Source organism: Amblyraja radiata, chromosome 12, assembly GCF_010909765.2.
Source record: "Amblyraja radiata isolate CabotCenter1 chromosome 12, sAmbRad1.1.pri, whole genome shotgun sequence".
In the NCBI taxonomy this organism is placed as follows: domain Eukaryota; kingdom Metazoa; phylum Chordata; class Chondrichthyes; order Rajiformes; family Rajidae; genus Amblyraja; species Amblyraja radiata.
Genome location: NC_045967.1, coordinates 40,073,885 through 40,097,956, shown reverse-complemented (window position 1 = coordinate 40,097,956; position 24,072 = coordinate 40,073,885). Strand labels below are relative to the sequence as shown.

The following is a 24,072-nucleotide window of genomic DNA, read 5'->3' as shown; positions in this document are numbered from 1 at the left end:
CACGTGTTATGCATTAACTACAGTTCCCAGGGTGCCAAGCGGTTGGACGCATGCGCAAGATCGCTGGCTATTGCTGTTAGTGCGGAGAAGATGCGTAGGTGAGTGAGAGCGACCGAACATTTGACGGTATTGATTCAGATTTATTTGTCACAGAGGAATCGGTAATAGGACAGGGTGTCAGCACGACCAGCGCTGGTTATTAATTCTGCTTGGGCTTGAGGAAGGTTGTTGTATTCAGTGAGACACGGAGGAGAGGGAGAGGGAGAGAGAGAGATGGCCGCCCGTGGAGAGACTTGTGGGGAGCCAAGGAGGGGCAATAAAATACAACACTGGCTGTTTGTAATAATGTGCTCCTGTTCACAATGACAATTCACGCTTTTCCACAACCCAAAACGGATCTCGAATGTACCGTGGGACTATATTTACGACTATATCACACACATGCTTCGCCGTCTACGTTCCCTCATCTTCCTTGCTTTTGTTTGCTGACTCCTTTTATAAGCTTCATGGCATTCGAATCAGAAGGTCGTGTCGTTATGTCTCTTCTGCGACCTGAGCAAAAACGCCTGCCCTGATTTCCCCACTGTATTATTGCGAGAGGAGCAGCGTCGTTCGCTGAAACCCTACGTTAAGTGTTTAATTGGCGAATGCAGAACCTTTTATCTACTTTTTCTGGTCTAATTGAATGTATTTGCACGGTGTCCAGCTCGGGGTAACAAATGAAAATGGCTGGAGAGTGTAATTTCCCTGATGTTAATCTGGCTTCAGAAGGATAATGGAATCTGAGCACTTATTCGATGGAGAAAGGGGGAGGTTTTCGAGATTGGAAACAGTAATTGCATTAGTGGCTGTATCAATATGTAGTTTGATGATTATTAACATTGGAGAAGGGAGAAGATAATGTATACATGTATAGGTATATTGCAGAAACTCATTAGCAAAGCCAATGGTTCATGTAATAATTGATATTAAAAATAAAAAAACTACAGATGCAGGAAATTACACACAACATGCTGGAAATGCACATCTAAGTAAGGTAGCATCATAAGAGAGAATAGTAATGATTAATGGCATGTTATCAGAGCTGGGAAATGTTAGAAATTAAAATATGTTTAAAACTGCAGGAAGGGGTCTTTTGAATACCCACAGAACGGTAGTACAATACTGTTTAAGAAGGAACTGCAGATGCTGGAAAATCGAAGGTACACAAAAAAGCTGGAGAAACTCAGTGGGTGCAGCAGCATCTATGGAGCGAAGGAAATAGGCAACATTTCGGGCCAAAACCCTTCTTCAGACTGGTGGGGGGCGGGGAGAAGAAAGGAAAAAGGAGGAGGAGCCTGAAGGCTGGGGGATGGGAGGAGACAGCAGAAGGGCTGAGGAAGGGGAAGAGACAGCAAGGACTAACAAAATTGGGAGAATTCAATGTTCATGTCCACAGGATGCAGACTCCCCAAGCGGAATATGAGGTGCTGTTCCTCCAATTTCCGGTGTTGCTCGCTCTGGCCATGGAGGAGACCCAGGACAGAGAGGTCGGATACGGAGTGGGAGGGGGAGTTGAAGTGTTCAGCCACCGGGGAGGTCAGGTTGGTTATTGCGGACCGAGCGGAGGTGTTTGGCGAAACGATCGCCCAGCCTCCGCTTGGTCTCACCGACCAAGTACAATACTGTCTGCTCATAGCGATCTTCAGCTGACATTGCAATTAATTATTTTGAAATGGATCTTCAAATCCATCTCGAGTAATATACCTCCCCGTTCCCAACAACTTAAAACCTGTTCAGTTTCTGGTTTCTTTGTTCTGACGAAAAATCATCAGACTGAACTTCTAATTGTTTCTCTCTTAATAATCAATACATTTTATTCCTCAATGTTTGTTTTCAGTTTTGTTTGACAACTCTAAATAAATAAATCTGATTCACAGATGTAATTTAATTTGACTATTTGAGAGTCACTTGCACACAGGGTCCAAATGGATTTATTATTGCTTGTGGCAATGACAAAGCTTATCTATGGGCTTTTTCCTTTTGATCTCTAATCCATTCTGCACTATTCCACAAAAATCATTGAAATCGTAGACAGACAGGAAAGATTTCTGCTGAGAGTATGTTACAAATCCTGTTGTGTGGAGCTTGACATGTTTAGTTACCCGTCGCGATGCGCCGGCACCAGCAGGACCTCACATCGACACTCCCTGAACTTCAGGCCTCACTAACCCATACCTGCAACGGACCCCAATTATATTTCATCTGCCGGAAGATCCACCTCTTCAATCAAAAATTCCTGGCCTACCTTAACTCCACCAAGGACCTTAAATTATCCCGCCTCCAGGCCGCTACCGACGCCCCGCGACTCGACCATCAGCAGACTCCAGGCCCCAACTCTGGCCTGCATCGCCTGCCCGAGTCCCGCGACACCATCTTGGCCACGAGGAGCGCCTTCAATACTCACCAGGACGCCGCCTTCACCGACCTCCACATCGATGCCGCCGCCGACTCTCACCTGCCTACCGATGATGCCCAGCCTCGCCGCTTCTACGGTAACTTGGACCCCCTCCCCATCGCTGATTCCTCCGACCCTCGCCGCCCTCCGGGACCGCCCAGCCTCATCGCCGCACCGGGCCTACCCGACATCGCCGCCGCACTGGGCCCATCCAGCATCATCGCCGGACCGGGCCCACTGAACATCGCCGCCGCACTGGGCCCGCCTAACATCGCCGCCGGACCCGACCTACCCGGCATCGCCGCCGGACCCGACCTACCCGGCATCGCCGCCGGACCGGGGCTCCCCCAACATGGCCGCCGCAACGCACCCGACTCATCTCGCCGCCCCAACGCTATGGCCGCCCCGCCGACTATCCACCCACCGGGACCTCCCACGCATCGCCCACGGACCCCGACTCAACTGCCACGGGACTCCGACCATCGGGTCCGGTGACCCGCGCCACTGGACTCCGACCACCGGGTCCGGTGACCCGCGCCACTGGACTCCGACCATTGGGTCCGGTGACCCGCGCCACTCCAAATATGGAGTGGGTCACCAGACCCAATGGTCGGAGTCCAGTGGCGCGGGTCACCGGACCCGGTGGTCGGAGTCCAGTGGCGCGGGTCTCCGGACCCGATGGTCGGAGTCCAGTGGCGCGGATCACTGGACCCGATGGTCGGAGTCCAGTGGCGCGGATCACTGGACCCGATGGTCGGAGTCCAGTGGCGCGGGTCTCCGGACCCGATGGTCGGAGTCCAGTGGCGTGGATCACTGGACCCGATGGTCGGAGTCCTGTGGCAGTTGAGTCGGGGTCCGTGGGCGATGCGTGGGAGGTCCCGGATCAGTCTGAAGAAGGGTTTCGGCCCGCAACGTCGCCTATTTCCTTCGCTCCATAGATGCTGCTGCACCCGCTGAGTTTCTCCAGCATTTTTGTGTACCTTCGATCTTCCAGCATCTGCAGTTCCTTCTTGAACACATGTTTAGTTACTGCTCAGGTTCACCATTGCTCCACACTGAACATGGTTTGGCATCAACTTTGCCAGTTGTGTAAATTGGCTCACTTCAACTTGCCTGTATGATTACTTCCTATGGTATCTGTACACAGTGGATGGCTCAATTGTAATCATGTATTCTCTTTCCGCTGACTGGTTAGCACACAACAAAAACCTTTCACTGTACCTACACTATACACGTGACAATAAACAAAACTCAACCCAACTCATTATTATAAACAACAAAATCATGCCCTTTATATTTCCATCTGTCAAGTTTTTATAATGTTTCTGTTATTCACAAACATTAAAAGGAATTATAATTGATTGATTGAAAGATACAGCATGAAAACTCTGGCCCACTGAGTCCATGCCAACATCAATAACTGGCTCAGTATTATCCCACTAGAGGTAATTTGCAGGGGCCAATTATCCTATATGTCTTTGGGATGTGGGAGGAAACCGGAGCATCAGGAAGAAACTCACGCCGGCACAGAGAATGTGCAAACTCTGGGCGGAGATTATTTGACCTAATTTTTTAGCATCATGCTGTATCGTTTGATTCCATGGATCCAAGTGGCAGAATGTGTTCACCGATTCACCTACTGGAACCCATCACCAAGTTGAAGACAGATATATTTGGTCGCAGGTAGACAAAAGTGCTGGAGAAACTCAGCGGGTGCAGCAGCATCTATGGAGGACATATTTGGCCGCGATATGTGCTAATATCTCAAACTTGGTCGCGATATGTGCTAATATCTCAAACTTGCCATTGTTTATAGGGATGTAGGCCAGCTGTCTGCTTTGGAACTGTTAGCATGTGCCCGAAAGATCCAGATCATTGTGTTCCCCAAATTTAAAAAAAAGCAATGAACTTTAAAAGTGATGCTAATTTTCCAAGCAAATCCAGCCCTAAAAAACACCTTTTCCTCTTATTGTAATCACCCCTGAGACTTCCATTTTGTTCAATACCATTTAGGGTTAGTAGTCGTATTTGCTATGATGAGGACGTTGAACCAGAGGATCTGGAAACAGAAGGAGAGAGGCAGCTACAAAACCTGTTGAAGCACCAGCTAGACACAACTGTATCACTTGAAGAGTAAGTATAAGATTGACAAAATATCTTCTGTTTCTGTATGAATATGAAATGACATGTTAATAATTTTGTACATTGTGAAATATTTTGCCATTTCAATTATATAGCCTATTTGGACATATTTAATGTTTATCAGCTTCTGAAGAAAATAGTATTTTTAGTACGTTTAAAATAGAGATTTCCATTGATAGGCATTATGCTAATTTTATTTAAAAAAAACATTACCCAAAGTGGTAACCCATTCTAAAAGAACCTGGTGCCACCAATCAAATCAACGTACGTTAAAAAAAAATGCTTATCCTGTGAAGTAAAACACAAATTATCCGCTATCTGCCATTCAGCATTTGGATCATCGGGTGATGTTCACTGTGCTTCCCGTTCACTTGCCGTGGCCCCAGTTCCCATATTCTTTGTCCACTCGTTGGTACCTTGGTTCTCGCACTTTCTCGTCCTCTCACCATGTGTTTTCTGCTCCCATGTGAGAGGAAATTGGAGTATCAAGAGGAACCAATGTGGCCATAGAAAGAATATGCAAACTCCACATTGACTACACTGGACATCAAGGTCATGTTTTTGTTATGAAGTAGCAGCTCGAACTGCTGAGCCACCTTGTTGCTTATAGCATTACAGACTAATAGAATACATTTTAAACACTTTCTCTACAAGTACAGCCTCTCAATGTGATAAATATATGGATCCCGATCTCTTTGTTCTTATACTTATTCTGGTATTGTGCCCTCTAGTTTATATTGCCTCATCTCATTCATCCTACCAAAATCGTAATATTTTGCATTTTTCTATATTGAATTGTGTCATTATCTGTCATCAATTCCTCAATCCCCTCACTTTTTTTATGCCTTCGTTTTATATCATTTGCAGATTTAGCAATTGTGCCTAGTGCACCCATGTCAAATCTTCACTGTACATTGAGAATAGGAGCATCCCAGTACCAAAACCTGGGGAACTCCATTGCATACTTCCTCCATTCCTGTTAATGATTTTTTTAATAAACGCTGCCATAGCATATACTTCAGTCTTAAAGTGAAGCCTATTAAGTGACACTTTATAGAACATAAAACAGTGTTGTGCAGGAACAGACCCTTTGCCCCACATTGTTCTATTATTCTGTGCCAAACATGATGCCAAATTAAACTAATCTCCTCTGCCTTCATGTGATCCATATTCCCTCCATTCTGTTCATATCTATGTGCCTATCTTAAACACAGCTATCGTATCTGCTTCCACCGTGACCCCTGGCAGCAAGTTCCAGGCATCTAGTGTGTAAACAAAGAACATGCCCTGCTTATTTCCTTTAATCATCCCCCTCTGACCGTAAAACTTTGCCTTCTAGTCTTTGACATTTCTACCATGAGAAACAGGTTCAAGAGTCAAGATTGTTCAATTGTCACATGTATTGCCAACAGAACAATGTTAGTTTCTACTATGCTTACCTGGGTTCCAAGTAAATAGACACAAAGATTCTGACGAAGTAAATAGACAAAGGTTCTGATGTTTAGGGTCACGCCCGAAACATTGCCCATTCCAGAGAAGCTGCTTGCCCCGCTGAGTTACTCCTGCTTTTTGTGTCTTAACTTCGGTTCAAACCAGCATCTGCAGTTCCTTGTTTAAGAAAGAACTGCAGATGCTGGTAAAATCGAAGGTAGACACAAAAGTAACTCAGCGGGTGAGGCAGCATCTATGGAGAGAAGGAATGGGCGACGTTTCGGGTCGAGACCCTTCGTCAGACTGATGTCGGGAGGGAGTGGGACAAAGATAAAATGTAGGCGGAGACAGTAAGACTAATGGGAGAACTGGGAAGGGGAAGGAGAGAGAAAAAGCAAGGTCTATCTGGTTAGAGAAGTCAATGTTCATACCGCTGGGGTGTAAACTACCCAAGCGAAATATGAGGTGCTGTTCCTCTAATATGCGCTGCGCCTCACTCAGACAATGGAGAAGGCCCAGGACAGAAAGGTCAGATTGGGAATGGGAGGGGGAGTTCAAGTGCTGGGCCACCAGGAGATCAGATAGGTTAAGACGGACTGAGCGGAGGTGTTCAACGAAATGATTGCCGAGCCAGCGCTTGGTCTCGCTGATGTAGAGAAGATGACATCTGGAACAGAGGATAGAGTAGATGAGGTTGGAGGAGGTGCAAGTGAACCTCTGCCTCACCTGGAACGACTGTTTAGGTCCTGGGATGGAGTCGAGGGGTGAGGTAAAGGGACAGGTGTTGCATCTCTTGCGGTTGCAGGGGAAAGTACCTGGGGAAGGGGTGGTTTGGGTGGGAAGGGACGAGTTGACCAGGGAGTTACGGATAGAACGGTCAGTGCAGAAAGCAGAAAGGGGTGGAGATGGGAAGATGTGCCAGTAGTGGGATCCCGTTGGAGATGGCGAAAATGTTGGAGGATTATATGCTGTATACAACAGCTGATGGGGTGGAAGGTGAGGACAATGGGGACTGTCCTTGTTATGAATGGGGGGAGGGGGAGTAAGAGTGGAGCTGCGGGATATTGAGGAGACCCTAGTGGGAGCCTCATCTATAATGGAAGAGAGGAACCCCCGTTCCCTAAAGAATGAGGACATCGCCGATGCCCTGGTATGGAACACCTCATCCTGGACGCAGATGCGGCTTAGACAGAGGAATGGGAATAGGGGATAGTGTTTACAGGAAGCAGGGTGGGAAGAAGTGTAGTCAAGATAGCTATGGGAGTCAGTAGGTTTGTAGTAGATGCCGGTCAATAGTCAGTTTCCTGTGATGGAGACGGTGAGATCTGGAAACGGTAGGGAGATGGTCCAAGTGAATTTGAGTGCAGGATGGAAATTAGTGGTGAAGTTGATGTCAGTGTGTTCTGCATGTGTGCAGGAGGTAGTCGTCAATGTAGCCGAGGTAGATAGGGGGGTATAGGGCCAGTGTATGCCTGGAACAGGGATTGTTCAACGCACCCTACAAAGAGGCAGGCACAGCTAGGGCCCAAGCGAGTGTCCATAGCTACGCCTTGGATCTGGAGGAAGTGGGAGGAGTCGAAGGAGAAGTTGTTGAGGGTAAGGACCGGCTCTGCTAGGCGGAGGAGAGTATTGGTGGACGGAAATTTGCTGGTTCTGCGGTCGAGGATGAAACGGAGGACTTCTTGGTGGGGGATGGAGGTGTAGAGTGACTGGACATCCATAGTAAAGATGAGGAAGTGGGGTCCTGAAAAATGCAGGCATGATATTCTTCCGATTTAAATCAGAATTCCGATTTTTTTTGGTTTTCCTATTTGTCAATTTTTGTGCCCGATTATTTGGCAGCCAATCAACCGCTGTCTCTCAGGGGATTGCGTCCAATCACCGACCAGCTTCCCTTAAAATTCCTGTACAATCAACAAATCGGTCTCCTCCCGTCCAATCAGCCGCTGTCGCCAAGGGCGTTGTGACCAATTACATAATGCGCCAGTCACTCAGCGGCCAATCAGACGCAGTCTCCGAGGGGCGTTGCGGCCAATCACCGACCAGCTTCCCTTACTGAAGCAGAAGATGGCTGCAGCTAAAACCACTTTTTCTGTGCTGTTTGCACACAGTGCTAGGCAAAGAGACATTTCAGGTAACATTCAGGTAACGATTTTTTAGCTGTACAAAGTCATTTATTTCATGACATATTTATCTTTTGGAGGTTATTTTACTGGTTATGTGTTAGAAAAATTCTAAGCTTCTGTTCTGTAAACTACCAGCAGAAAGCTTGGGAATTGCTTTCAATTTATTGAAAATACAGGAGCTCCCTGAACCCCCGCTGGGTTCCCCAGCCAATACTTCCTACTTTTTTTCTGGAGGTGAATATCATGCCTGAAAATTGAAGTCATTGAGGAGATAAAGAGAGTGTGAGGTGTCTTCGAAATAGTTTGAGAGGGATTGGACCAGGGGGGATAGGATGGAGTCGAGGAATGTGGAAATTAATTTGTTGGGGCATGAACACGCAGAAACAATGGGTCTGCCAGGACAGTTCTCCAGGTCCTTTCCCCTGCAACCATAGGAGATGCAACACCTGTCTCATTGCCTCCCCCCTCGACTCCATCCAAGGACCTAAACAGTCTTTCCAGGTGAGGCAGAGGTTCACTTCCACCTCCTCCAACCTCATCTACTGTATCTGCTGTTCCAGGTGTCAACTTCTCTACATCGGCGAGACCAAGCGCAGGCTCGGTGATCGTTTAGCTGAACACCTCCGCTCTGTCCGTCTTAACCTATCTGATCTCCCGGTGGCCCAGGACTTGAACTCCCCCTCCCATTCCCAATCTGACCTTTCTGTCATGGGCCTCCTCCATTGCCAGAGTGAGGCCCTGTGCAAATTGGAGGAACAGCACCTCATATTTCGCTTGGCTAGTTTACACCCCAGCGGTATGAACATTGACTTCTCTAACTTCAGATAGCCCTTGCGTTTTCTCTCTCCTTTCCCTTCCCTATTCTCCCACTAGTCTTACTGTCTCCGCCTGCATTCTATCTTTGTCCCGCCCCCTCCCCTGACATCAGTCTGAAGAAGGGTCTCGATCCGAAATGTCGCCCATTCCTTCTCCATGGATGCTGCCTCACCCGCTGAGGTACTCCAGGATTTTGTGTCTATCTGCAGTTCCTACACAAAGGTTCTGAATGTCTATCCTATTGATGCAAGTGTATTTTCGAAGTCAACGACCCTCTCTCTTACTTAATAAAAACTGTATTGTTAATTGGACATGATTTTACTTTAACAAATCCATATTGGCATTTTTTAATCAATCCTCATTTGTCCAAGTGACTGCTAAAAAGTCTCCAAAAGATCATGTAATTCTGAATAGCACCCTGCAATCATGGAATTATTGATCTATAAAATATAGGTGTTTTTCAAAAGTTGTTAGTTCAATAAATCTTCCTTGATTACTTTTCTCCTCAGCCATATGTATATACTTCGCTTTTGTTGCTTTCTATTGCCGCAGATGCATTCTAAGAAATTAAGACCCTCAAGGCAAAGCTTTGATGTGTGAGTTTCAAACGCCCAATGCCAGTAAAGGAGTTGGTCACATTTAATGATTAGACCATCTACCATTGTCAGCATTTTCATTTCAATTGAAATACATTGTTTTTAGTCAAACAACTTTCTGGGAACTTAGTTCTGGGAAAAGATAGAGCTCAGGTCTAGTGCAGGTGAACATTCATGAACTTCACATACTCTGATGACCCACTGCATTATCTCAAGAAACAGTAGTGGACTTCAGTTGAAGGTTTTTTCCTTAAATTGTTACCTTTTGATCCTATCCCCCTACACATTGCTGACTTACTAATGCTTTTATTTCTTAACTCAAGTTGCTCTTTGTCATAGATGCATAGCTAAGAAGAAATGCTTTGCTCCAAGTGCTTTATACAAGCCTTTTGGGGAGCAGGCAGCAGGTGTGTTGAGTCTGTCACAATTCCAGACTCTACAGGATGGAGATGGGGAGATTGCTGCACTGAGAGACCTTGGACTTACTGACAGGGAAATACAACTCTGGCAAGAAAGGGAATCTCTAGTCAAGGTGAGGAATGCATGAAGGGTTTTGCAAAACGCAGGCAGGGTGAAATCATAATTTGCAGTGTTAGCATCCAAACAAGCTCATTTGAACTATTAGCTACATGAAAAGATATAATCTTTTTTAGAGAATAACTGATTTCTATGTCAATGTGTCTGCTTATACGCAAGTCCTGTTTTATCTGAGAAATTCATGTAGATCAAGTGTTTGCAAATCATGCAAAGGTCTGTGATTATGTACTTAAGAGTTACAGGTTTAACCAAAACATAAGTCACCATTACCACCCACAATTGAAGTGATGTCGAATTGTGGTCCACTCAGCTTTTAAACCATTTATCAATTATTTTCTCATTCTTGTCCTTTATGGTATGTTTTTATTGAATTGCGCTTACTTGCATGTGCCTTTTACTTTATGCAGCAATTTTTGGAATATGCCCAAGTGTAACGTCCCCGATTTTCTTTAACCCTTATTTGCATCAAAGTCAAATCTGGCAGTTTATTAATAATGAGAGAAACCTTTTCATTGAAACCCATTCTGTCGTTTAAAGTTCTCAGGGCTTGGAGCAGATCCAGCAGCTGTGCAGCAGAGGCTCCGTGCCATTGAAGAAAAGATTGAGGAGCGCCAACGACTTCTGTCATTGCCGCAGAGATTTGCTGGAAGTAAACAGTTGAATAGGAGAGAGATGGAGATTGAAAAAGCCATGTTCCAAGGAACTGACCGACATACTTTTCTGAAAGCACTCTACTACCAAGGTATACATTTTGATCTTTAAATAAACGTACATTTTCCCCCCTCTTTATTTGACACAATCATTCCCTAGGCAAGAGAAAGGAAGCGACCTGTTTCCAAGTTTCTTTTTAGGGTGATAAGTAAGAATAGGTTGATATAAAATGCCTTTGATTTTCATTTTTGGTAAAAAGGAATGAACTAGCTTGTTTGCTAACTCAGGGTTTACTATTCTGTAGAGCAGGGCACAGGAGCAGTAGAACCTTAAAGACCTGATGTATTCATCTTTAATTACAGAAAGAACTCAAGCCCCCTGCTTCAGTTCAGAGGTCAGAAAGCTGTGTGTCATTTAATGTTGTTCTTTGACTGTAGCCAGTTTTGTGGTCAGAAATGTTTCTTGTTCTTGTTCTATTGAAATACTTACAGACCTGTTCTGTGATTGTATGTTTCTATGATTCAAATTTGTAATACTTATTGTTCTGTACCCTTCCAGAATATTTGTGACAAATAAATGGCAAATTCCCAGAGTAGTGGACACAGAAAATGGTACTGTATGACATTGTGCCAGTCATCGTCTGAGGGGTGACAGTTAATTATGGGTTTTGTTTGTAAGTCTCGTTCTCCCAATTTTAGTTCCTGAAGTCTCCTCAACATCCCGCACCTTCCCCAACTACATGTATGGCTCAGAGAACTACTCCCAAAGTTCTGACCAAGTCACTACGTAACTGATCAATGGATATGCACAGGAGGGGCGCAGATGACATGTACTTTTATTTTCCCTTCTCTGGTTTCTAATTCCAAACAGCATTGAGATTAGAAGCCTAACGTGGGGAATATGGGGCATTAACCTGCATCCTGTAACACATAGTGTAGCACAGCATGGCTCCAAACTGCTTGCTTGCTTGTTTTTAATGTCCAAGTATAGCAAGCTACCTAGCTCAGTTTGGCAAACAAGTGCAGAGATGTGAGCAGAGATGAGGCAATTCTGCTGTGAGTGAGAAAGCAAATTGAAGTGAATCAGTAACAATTAAGCCTCGCAGCCACTGATTCTAGAATGGGTTAGGTAGAGAGCTTTGAAAACACTGAATAGCATTGCCCATTCTCCTGATTAGGGAATGATGCGTGGCATAGAGGACCAAATTAAATGAACAAAAATAACTTGCAACGTGGTTTTCAAGAAACTGTCAAGTTGGCTGCTCGTAAATGGGGCAGATTATGCTATTTTTTTTGTCATTTTCTTCCCTCGCTAGTAAATTGGTTTGCCACCTAAAAGAATGCTACCCTCTAGATTCCCTGTCTATGTTGATGCAAAAGTATCATTGATTGTGGAGTCTAACGACCCCAGGAAAAATTAAGGGATAAGTAAAGGCCGCTTCTTTTGTCTGCAAGAAAAAAGTTAATAGACAATAGGTGCAGGAGTAGGACATTCGGCCCTTCAATGTGATTATGGCTGATCATCCCCAATCAGTACCCCGTTCCTGCCTTCTCCCCATATCCCCTGACTCCGCTATCTTTAAGAGCCCTATCCAGCTCTCTCTTGAAAGCATCCAGAGAACCCGCCTCCACTGCCCTCTGAGGCAGAGAATTCCACAGACTCACCACTCTCTGTGAGAAAAAGTATTTCCTCGTCTTCGTTTTAAATGGCTTACTCCTTATTCTTAAACTGTGGCCCCTGGTTCTGGACTCCCCCAACATCGGGAACATGTTTCCTGCCTCTAGCGTGTCCAAACCCTTAACAATCTTATGTTTCAATGAGATACCCTCTCATCCTTCTAAACTCCAGAGTGTACAAGCCCAGCTGCTCCAGTCTCTCAGCATATGACAGTCCCGCCATCCTGGGAATTAACCTTGTAAACCTACGCTGCACTCCCTCAATAGCAAGAATGTCCTTCCTCAAATTAGGGGACCAAAACTGCACACAATACTCCAGGTGTGGTCTCACTGGGACTCTGTACAACTGCAGAAGGACAGTTAGGTCACTTAATAGTTAAGTGAAGACCACTTCTTTTGCACGGCTGGTCCATCTTGTATCCAACATTATTCCATTTCCTAAAGCTTTTCAGAACGCTGACATCCATATTGGACTGCTCTAAACATCACTTTTTTTGACCAATTATTTTTTTTCAAATTTAATTTTAACTTCATTTAGTCCTTGTCAAATTTGTTCACCTTCATGTTAAAACTGAGAAAAATGAGTCACGGATATTTGCCTCTATTATATGATTTTATTTTTATTAAACTGAATGTTTTAATGTGCAGTTACAAATTATATTATTATTATTATATCTTTATTAGCAAGAGATTTAACTAATGTGTTGCGGAATAAAGATGTAAAAACTCAATCTTTCCATGGTTTGATAGAATTTCAGTTTTGGTTGAAAGTTTGTGCCAAAACATAGCACCAAGTAATTAGAATTTATTTAGTTTAATTTAAGTTCTTGTTATATTTGAAGGCAATCCTTTGGCTAATGCCATCACTTCATATAAGTACTGGGCTTCTCAGATGTTAGCTTGCTTGAGGCAAGTCCTGTGTCCATCATACCATCCCATACTTGGGCCAAAGAGAATAGGATGGGGTACAGGGAGATGGAACTGATCACCTGGACATGCTTGTTTTATTAAGTTTTTCCTCGTGAGATGCCTTTTGTTAATATATTTGTGTTTCCACTTCAGATGAAAAATATGTAAAAGATCAGAATGACCCAATCAACCAATTGGAAATGATGTTATTAAAATTCAAAAATGATACAGTTGGAATGGAAGAAAATCCAAAAAACAGGCCAGGGTCTTCCACAGAAATTCCTTCCACAGCCACAAGTGAAGGAGTTGGTTTTGGAGAAATGACTAGCCTGCTTATTCCACCACAACATGAGCTCAGTGTTGTCGACCAATATGAACATCAGAATACCAAAAGACTTTCTGTGAATGTGCCTATCAGAACCCTCCCCAGCACTGGCACCCAGTGTCCTCAAAAAATCACACAGCATGTGGAAGCTGTTTCCATAGAAGAGATTCGAAGGAACAAACTTTCTGAGGAGGAAATCAGAATGATTCCCAGATTTTCAAACTATAACCCGGGACAACCAAGCAGGGTAGGATATTTGTCATTAGTTGGAACAGTATTCTTGATGATTTTGCTTGAGTGAAAAATGTCCATGTGGTGTGGTATTTGATGAAGTGAACTCCCAAGGGAGGACCGCTGATGCTGTAGTTTTAATGAGATTCAACTAGAGCCATCTCACAGTTCAGTTACATAACGAACTGAAACACTAATGGAATTAATGTTGTTTCTTGGTATAGGAATTCCATATACCATGTGCTTAAAATGCAAGTTTTAACCATTTCCACATCAAATGTCATTTGGTTAGATTAAAATAATTAAACTACATTTATTGTCATCTTTCTCACTCAAGGGTCTTGAGTCTGAAGAAGGGTTCCCACCTGAAATGCCGTCTGTCCATTCTCCCTCCAATGCTGCCTGATCCACTGAGTTCCTCTAGCACTTTGTATTTTGAATCTTTAACTTTGGTCTGACCCATATCATACCATTTTTCCCTGCTTGTTGTAATCCACTGCAGAATTAATCCCTACACCTGTGTTACTTTGACATTTAAATCTCTCCTGTTCCCAGGCTCGCCTACCTTGTTGAAAATATTTAATCGGTCCCATCATAAACGTTGCTTTTGCTAATTACCTATGGGTCTGATAGTGTGGGCTGTGAAAGGAACAACCATATTTTTAAAAGCTACTATGAAAAGAAAATATATATCTTTGTTAAATAACACCAGACTTTGTGAAAGCCTCGGATAACTTACTAACTGATGCTCCACAGCCCTCTTCCGCAGGGAATTCCAGAGATTCGCTTCCCACTGGCTGAAGAAATTAATTTTCTTGGTCCTGAATGGCTGACCCTTTTAAATTGTTCCACATTCTATATTCCCGGATATCAACTCAGCATCAACACTGTCAAGCCCTTAAAGCAACATATCCCTAAAAATAAAAAGAGCAATTTGACGTGTTGTTTGTTACTGACTTAGGTATTAAACTTCCTCCTGCGTGATTGCTAAATGCCTAGGATTAATCTTGTCTAGTGTACTGTCTTGTATATACCCATATCATCTTTCTGACCATGTTGCTAAGAAGGTGATCAGTCGTTATTTCATGTCCTTTGTATGCTTGTTTACTTGTGCTTCACTCACTTGGATTAAACATGACATGTAAGGGGCAAATTGACTGCAGTATTTTATGCATTCAGAACGGTGGCCTCAGACTTAAGCCCTATTGATTTGGGAAACCAATACAAATTGCACATATAGAAAAGACATCTGACTGAATGATTTAAGAAATAGAAATGCGTGGTTTGAGTTAATAAAGGATGCCCATTCAGGGTGTGAGAAAATAGACAGATTGTTGTATCTAAGTCCTATTAATTAAATCACAAATGTAATTCCATCAGGATCATGAACATGCTTTTGTAGAAACAAGGAATTGCAGATGTTGGTTTACAAAACTGACACAAAGTGCTGGAGTAAGGCAGGTTAGTATCTCTGAAGAATAATGATAGGTGACATTTTGGGTCAAGTTTGGTTGTGTTGCTCCCACGACTACTGGAACCATTGATATGAATGATCAATTTGATTAAGCAGAAAAATATTTTTTTGTGGCAACATTGGTGAGTTCACTCAGATTGCTTATGGTTGTAACCCATTAGCCATGATAATGTACCAATGTGCAATTGACATTTTACTTCACTGTGTTTCATTCCTTTGCTTTCTCTTTTCTCTTCAGGTTTTGTACTTGAAAAATCTGAATTCAAAAGCCACACTGGAAGATCTGTTTTCCTTATTTGTTTCATTCCAACAAAAGGATGGCCCTCAGCTCCTTTTCCGGTTACTGACAGGTCGAATGAAGGGACAGGCGTTCATCACCTTCCCAAGTATGTGTAGCGCTGAAGGGAGAAGTTTTTTTAAAGTTTATCACAGTGATGTTTTGTTCATCAAACTTCAGAGAAAAATATATTTATTTTCTTTTATTTGTCTACAATAAGGAATTTAAAAAAAAGTTCTGTTCGTAACTATCTCTGGGGAATGAAAGCTAATTGGCTGGTAGTTTTTCATAAGGGCTATAAAACAGGTGACTGGTAGGTGTTCGACAAAATGAATCCATGAGAAGATTCATCTACAAGTATTGCTACGGCTTCCTTCCACTTCCAAATTAACTTTGTCATTAAAACTTGTGAAATGCTGTTATTACCAAAGGCATTTTTTGTGCTAAGTTTCTAACACGAGAGGATACCAAGGCATTTTAATAGTCGGAGATATTTGTAAATGATTGAATACTTAAGAACTATCCTGAAAAAATCAACTAAAATTTTGCTCTGATTATTTGTAGGCTCTGACTGGAAATTTAGTATATTTAAACATAAAGAAGTGGATCAGACTTGGCTGAGATCCTGTCAATGGTCTAGTGGCCTTCTGACACTTAAGTGTTTAGGTTTATACATTAATGTGGTGAGCTTTTTATTTTTAGTTCTGCCAGGAGTTGAATGTATAATTATCAAAAGTCCTGATTTATTTCATCTTAATTTTCAGTTGTCTCATTGCATTTTAGGTGTCGAATTGGCAATGGAAGCGCTCAACATGGTGAATGGCTATAATCTAATGGGCAAGCCAATTATCATTGAGTATGGGCAGAATCGATCTGACCAGTGACCAGTACTTTCAGTGTTATGACCAATGGAAGGTGTGTCAGTACAATGAGGTGGCTACTTACTCAATACACTACACAATGGAAAATGACCTCCTCCCCTGCCCCACTTTCCCCCAAGAAAGATATTCAATATGTTACAATACTTGGATTTTTAATTCTAGAAAATACTCACTTAATATAGGCAGTGATGCACTTATATGCATAAAGAAAAAAAGTAAGGGTATGGTTTAAAAAAAATATTTGGCCTGATGTGATACTGAGTATTTACAACAGGAAAGTTCCAGATTTAGTCTCTCTCAGTTAACTGTTTTCAGTGCAAGTTCTATTTGGACTACTATAGTTGAATGAACTGTTCCCTTGTTAGATTGGAGACCATATCTAGAGTTTCTGTTTGTGTAGTTAAATGATTCCAGCTAGGGTGACTTGATGTTGAAATACCAGACAAAGTTAATTTTCTAGTCTCAATTGTAAAATGGACCTGTGTGCAAGGTACCAGTTATTTAAAAAAAAAAAAAACCTGTGGGTAAAGTCATTGTTTCAGAGACGAGGGAATAAATCTGAGACAAAAAATAAAAAGCCACACAGTTAAAATAAATTTGAATAGGTTATTTTATAAATGAATAAAACATAGATAGAAAAAAATTGTTACGTACTTTCTTTGGAGAAAATGAATCCAAATAAGAACTTTTTATGGAAGTATACGGCCTATTAGGCATAAAGATTTGACAAAAAGTAGACCCAGGAAAGCAGAAAAAGATCTTGTTTTGATTAATTATAACATCAGCTTTGGTAATAATACCAAAATTGGCAAAGACAATTCCAATTCACTGTGTTTATGATTTTAAGTTACGATGTGATTAAGGTACATCTAACATTGGGATGTTGTTTGAAAGTGCAGTGATATTCTGCCTTGAGATCGAAACTCAACAAGTTGTTTATTTCAGTTTGCTATGTGCCTTCCTATTTGTAAGTGAAAAATTGATTCAAAGGGATAATATACCGATTCCCCTACATTCCGTTGTAATTAACTTGAGGAATTGTGACAAATTATTTACGTAAAAATGTTGAAGTTATCCTCTATTCCTAGTATTTGTACTTATTAGCCATAAAGTTCTGGAGCCATATCTTTGACATTCAAGAATTGTGTATTAATGGCATTATATTACTTGGGACTTCAAGATTTTTGCAAGTGAAAAATGTTTTACTGTAGTCACTTCAGATGATGTCATCTGTCAATCAGTTTTAAACACTTATGTGGCGTTTTGATAGAAATGAATGATTAATCTCCCAACCCCGCCCCAAAATGGAGGTTGTAAGCTTGTGCAGAGTCTGGAAACAAATGAATTGGAATTCTTAAAGAATGATGAAATAATGCTTCAAGTTGCCAGGATCATTGTCTTTTCGGTTATTGGTCAGTTCCATTATGCAAAGATAATGACAGATACTAATTCCGAGTTTTGGCATGTATTTTAATGTTGATACTGCTCGTGGTGACAATGGTAATTTTCCCTTTCTTAGAATAATTGTATACACCTGTTTTAAAATATAGTCTTTTAAAGTAAGTCTTGTGAGTCAAAATATTTTGTTATTCTGCATGAGGGTCTTGTGCTTTTCACACATTTCAGTTTTCAAAGTCAGTATGAAAAATAATCAATTGTCAGTAATAAAACAGTGCAGGAATTTTGTCCTGTTCAAAGATTCCGTTGGGAATCATTCAAACCACCTTGGAAATAATAGAAATAGGGAACGAGAAGAAACGGAAGAGTCATGCTTGAAATAAAAATTCCATAAATGTAGGCATTGTATATATTGTCTGGTAAATAAGTTCAAGGCTGTAATTTAACTTTATTAATTAATTACAATTTCTAAGCAATATTAAATGCCATTTCTGATCATGGATTTACCTGTTGTCTCATGTTAGTTAATAGGTATTTATTCACAAGTGTGAAATAATAAAAATGTTTCTGACCAAAATGAACCCAAGTTCCACTGTACCATTTGTACTTTCCCCTGAGATAATGATCAGTTAATACGGCAAATCGTGCTCGCAGCAGTCATATTCAAAACTTGTAATTAGGTTATTTATACTTATGCAAGTGACTTCCACATATGATATCAAACATGGAGGTCTAAGACTTATTTAATAAAATGCTTTATTTTTGGACACCACGTGAAATCTACTGGCCGAGCATAGTCTTGCTAGGATTTTCTGGGGATATTATAACTCACTTTCTATACCGTCAGACTGGCAAAGGATTTGGGGATCCTTTTGATTGAAATGTGAATTTCAGGCCTGTTGAACAGTAGATAATTAAATGTTTCTTTTAATTAATCATTTTAATATAACATTGTTCATTGAACTTTAAAATTTATATAAATATTAAATGTTCCAGGCATTTATGCTATTAAAATGTTTTACCACATCGTCAGAAGATGAAATTAGACTCCGACCATTGGTTCCGTCAAAGTAATCAAGGACATTCAGGATGGGGTTCGCTGTAGGTGATGTAGTGAAGTCATTGCTACCCAACTACATGGTGTGGAGGGCTAACAAAACTGGCCCTTCAGATCCAGCCCATATAAATGCAGGCATGGTGCAACTCCAAGCAGTGGCCCAGCACATTGATTCCAATAAGAAACACTGGAGAAAGTAGGATTGAAATCTGTTCTGTAGACTCTACAAATGATAGGCTCCAACTGGTATAGGAGGGAAAGGGAATAGCATGTAATAACTTTAAATCCCAGAACCAGGTTTGTTATTCAAAAGTTGCATGGCATAAAATTAAAGCTTCAAAGGTTTACATTTTTTTTTTTTAAACCCACATTGAAGCATTTAGCAGTCGGCAGCATCTGTGCAAAGATAAATAACTTGACATTTTAATTAAACTCTTTCTATGGATATATTCTGACTTGGGTGTTTCCATCATTTCTTTTTCATCTACAATATTGACCAGCTTAGTCTATTCAACACATTTAACCATGTGTGAATTTTATAAGATTTGAATGACATTTTTTGTTGTCCAGGGAATATAATTATTTTAAATAAACTGTGTAAGGCAGAATGGCTCTAAGGGATAGAGCCGGGTGATTAAAATTTTGAGAACAAAGAGTACCAACGGTTTAATTTTCTGTCAAATTTTTTTATCTACTGTGTGTATTACCTACTGTTTGCAAGGTACCAAGTTTCAAATGATGCTACTATCTATTACACAATTATATAAACACAAAGAACATACAAAATAAAAGCAGTTAGGCCACTTGGTCACTTGTGAATGCTCAACGTAATGAACCCTTGGCTGATCTTTTAATCATTGCAGCATTCCCTGCACTGACTCCATATTCGCTGATTCAGTTAATATCTAATAATATCTAAAAAAGTCTTGAATGTATTGAGAATGCCAAAGACAAACCGATGTTTAGATGAATTTTCTTTTAGACCTGCAAGCCAACCCCTTATTTTTAGATTGTGCCCCCAGGATTACTTTCTCCCCCAAGTGTGATGCAAATCATCTCTGCATCCCAGCTGTCAAATCTGGAAGGATTTTATATTTTCAATAAAATAATTCTTCCAAACTCAAGAGCATGGGGCGAAATTGTAAATCTACACTCTCATCTCACAAACAATCTGATAAACATTTACTGTACTCCATCTAATGCATGCCTATCCTTGGGTATGGAGACCAAGGTGTACAGGAGGCTCCATGTAAATTATGTTAAAATAAATCCTTCTCTTCCCAATCCAGTGTGCTGGAAATGCCTCCTAATTTCTAGTGGGTGGTTTGTCCAGGTGCAACAGTAAACTAGAACAATTTTTCTGCATGACATCGCAATTTGAGTTATCTATAGATATTTCTAAGATGACAAATTGTGTAATGTTTATAATCAAAAGGACCTAGTTATGACAATGAAAGCCAAACACAAGAGCAACATGTAGGAAGGGAAATGGTCTATAAACCGGCATTTGTAAGGGACTTGGATTAAACCACATGTGGAATGTTCAATGTTTTTGTTTGTACTTGTTGTAAAGGGACTGCAGCTAAGTTTCAGGCACTCATGGGTTTGCTGAGTGAGAAGGATTGAGTACACCGGACTGTATTTTCTATAAAGTGGTAGACGTCATTAAAACTTGTAAATTTCTTGCAGCAAATAAATCTGCAGATGTTGGATTTGGAATTCATAAATAAAAACATAAAATGTTGAACTATTAACTTATTTAACCCTGTTTCTATATCCATCCATTTTGTCTGATCCAGTATTTCCAGCATTTTCAGTTTCTATTTCAAAAAACTTGCAATGCTTGACTGGCTGTGTGCAGAAAGGATGTTTCGATTACCTGATTAAACTCAAACCAGGAAATAGGAGGGAAGCTGTTCAGAACTTCGATGAGAAATTTATTCATTGTTGGTGGTCATTTTAATGGCATTCCGAAGCTGTGGTGGTTCAGTTATTGCGTTCCTTTAAAGTACAGATAGATAGAATCGAGGAATATGGGGAGATGGCAGGAGATTTGCTTTAATGCAAGAAAGTGGTGCTGAGGTAATGAGCAATTAATGAGATGATTGTCCTTAGTTTGAAGGGAAAATACAATACATACCAATTTAGATACAATTCTAAATGAAGTAGTGTCACAAGTGATAATATTGTGGTTTAAGTATGTACAGCTGGATAGTGTTGGTGATGTTACACAAAAATGCTGGAGAAACTCAGCGGGTGCAGCAGCATCTATGGAGCGAAGGAAATAGGTAATGTTTCGGGCCGAAACCCTTCTTCAGACTGATAGGGGCAGCAAGGCATTATGTATGTTTTTTTTAATTCATTTGGTGTCTAAAAAGTTTCAGAAGTGATAAATCTGGCTGTAAAATGTTTAAATCGCCCATGGTTCTGAAGTGGGTTCATGCAAAAAGAAAATGCTTCTGAAGCTAATTTTATCATTAGAAAAACCCCTAGACCCACTACCTTTCAATAGGATATTGTCAATTTGCTCAGGTTGATTATGTCCAATTAACAGCTAACAATTATGCAATTCCTTGGCTTGCATCTGAGTAAAATGTAATTCAAAACCCACATATTGTTTGCAATTTTTTTTTAATGATATATTTTGCTTCAGAGGTGTTTTCATTTTGTTGGTGATGTATTAGGTTTAGTTTTGAATTTAAAATTTAGGTGGGATGAGTACAGGCGAAAACAGGCATGACAGCAGGGTCTTGATAAAGTACTCACAAGATGTGCTGGTTCACAATTCAAACTAATATAGTGTTGGGGGAGTCCTTAAGACAAAAGACACTGCAGATTTAGGAATCTGGAACTCAAGTCAAGGTGCATGGCACCAGGCCCAATCTCTCCCCCACCTAGTTCCATGACTCAGCCAGCCCCCTCACCAATCTGATTCCACTGATCACCTACCAGCTTCAATCCCACCCCTTCCTTATAATTCTGTATACTGGTAATCTGTTCTCTCAATCTTGATGCAAGGTTTCTCGATCCCTGACTTGGAAACTTAGCAGAAAACATTGCTTCCACAGGAAACTAGACCTTAAGACCACCTGCACCTGAATTAGTACTGAAGCTAACTTGGTTCCAAAACATCAAGATTGAATTTGTTTCAAACGTCTGTCATGTTCAACACAGCAGTGCTTGCATCAATTGCACTGAAACCGACACAGCTCCAAGGCTAGAGGAACTCGAGCGACATCTGTGGAGGGAATGGACAGACAATGTTTCAAGTCGGGATCCTTCTGACCAAAACGTGTCCATTTCCTCCACAGATGCAGCTTGACCTGCAGAGATTTGCGCAAGATTCCAGCATTTGTAGTTTCTGCAATTGCTCAAAGGCAACATTGCTATGAACCATTATTAAGTCAATGTTCAAACGTACACAAGACAACAAGTTTTATGTTTCCACATTACATTGCCACACCTGGTGATAATGTATTTCTATTGCTTCAGAGGTGTTTTATTTTTGTATGTAAAAACCCACATGGGCAATTTTAAAATTTTACAGCCAGATTTATCACTTCTGAAACTTTTTAGATGCCAAAGGAATCAAGAAAAAACACAAATCATGAAATGCAGTGAGCAAATACAAATTTCCCCTTTGAATACCCAAATCATCCAATTTTTTCCACACCACTTTGCCATAATCTGTCTTTTTATTCTCGAGCCGTTGTACTCTCGTTTGCCAATCAAAAAACCTACTCACCGGAATCCATTTATCACTTTCCAAGGCTTTGTCCCACCCCCACTCATCTTCCCTCCTCCCATACAATCACTCTGAATAACCCAAAACATTGCAAATGCATGTTCTACAGACATGCTGCCTGACCCGCTGTTACTCCAATACTTGTTTCTTCTAAACCAGCATCTGCAGTTCCTTGTGTCCAAAGATCCTGGATCTTTGCTTGGCTGCATGGTTTCTTTCACCCACGTCCCGCCCTGCAGCTTTACATTTCACTCCTCCTGCTCGTTATTTGACACCCTGTTGTCTCCTTTTCACCTCGAAGCTGTGTCACTTACTCCACCCATCTGCCAATCGGTCTTAAGAAGGGTCGCGACCCGAAACTTGACCCATTCCTTCTCTCCAGAGATGCTGCCTGTCCCGCTGTTACCCCAGCATTTTGTGTCTATCTTCGGTTGAAACCAGCACCTGCAGTTCCTTCCTACACTGCCATTCAAACCCCTTAATCTGTATCCACCCATCACTTGCCCGGCTTTGCCCCCACCCTTATCTATTTTCTATCTGTCTCCCTACTTCACCAAGAAGGTTCGACTAGAAATGCCCTCTATCCATTTCCCCAATGTCTTCTTCTCTGCAATGCTGCCTGAGTCGCTGAGTTACTCCCGCACTTTGCTTTGATCAGCATATCCCTCGTCCCCTGCACCCACTAACGCCAGGCTGCCTATCTTTGCATAATCCACACTTTTCCGAGTAACTATTCCTGTCCCTGACCCCCCCCCCCCCCTTCCCTTAAAAAACTATACAGTATGACACTGGCGTTAGACTAACGTGTAGTGCATTATCTTGCTGTCACGCTGTCTTTCTAGCGAGAAATAGATCAGGTTTATCGTTCTCCATTCATCCACCACCTTAGTTGTGGCCTGTGAAGATTTAAAACATCTTGTCAGTCCCAGTAGTCCCCTCCCTTCCTTCCATGGCTGTCTGGGACACGTCGGGCTCAGCAGACGCTGGAGATTTAGTGGAGGAAGGAACTGCAGATGCCGAAGTTCGACACAACATGCTGAAGTAACTCCGCGGGACAGGTAGCATCTCTGGAGAAGAGACTCGCCATGCCATTCCCTCTCTCCATAGGGGCTGCCAGTCCCGCTGAATCACTCCAGCATTTTGTTTCTATCCTGGGGATTTAGTCATTTAAGTGAGAAAAGACCGTCCCATGGAGGTCGCCATATTGTACGGCAACCAAGGATATTTGACGGCAACTATGGCTAATCGAAGGCGACATGCGGCGCATGCGTGCCGCCATGTTGACCGGCAGCTCCGGCCAATCGAAGGCGCGTTGGGACCCTGGGCGCCGCCATGTTGTACCGTGACGCTGGCCAATCAAAGG

The 24,072-nt window shown here is 41.8% G+C and overlaps 1 protein-coding gene across 1 annotated transcript; it reads left to right on the top strand.

Annotated features, from left to right (window-relative positions):
• Positions 1-9: 9 nt before the first annotated feature.
• On the top strand, positions 10-18,488 carry rbm41 (RNA binding motif protein 41). The gene is made up of 7 exons (XM_033030599.1): positions 10-98; positions 4,451-4,570; positions 9,888-10,080; positions 10,623-10,827; positions 13,475-13,893; positions 15,590-15,737; positions 16,412-18,488. The coding sequence occupies exons 1-7, from the start codon at positions 91-93 to the stop codon at positions 16,510-16,512; spliced, it is 1,194 nt and encodes a 397-aa protein (XP_032886490.1). The 5' UTR covers positions 10-90; the 3' UTR covers positions 16,513-18,488.
• The last annotated feature ends 5,584 nt before the right edge of the window (positions 18,489-24,072 follow it).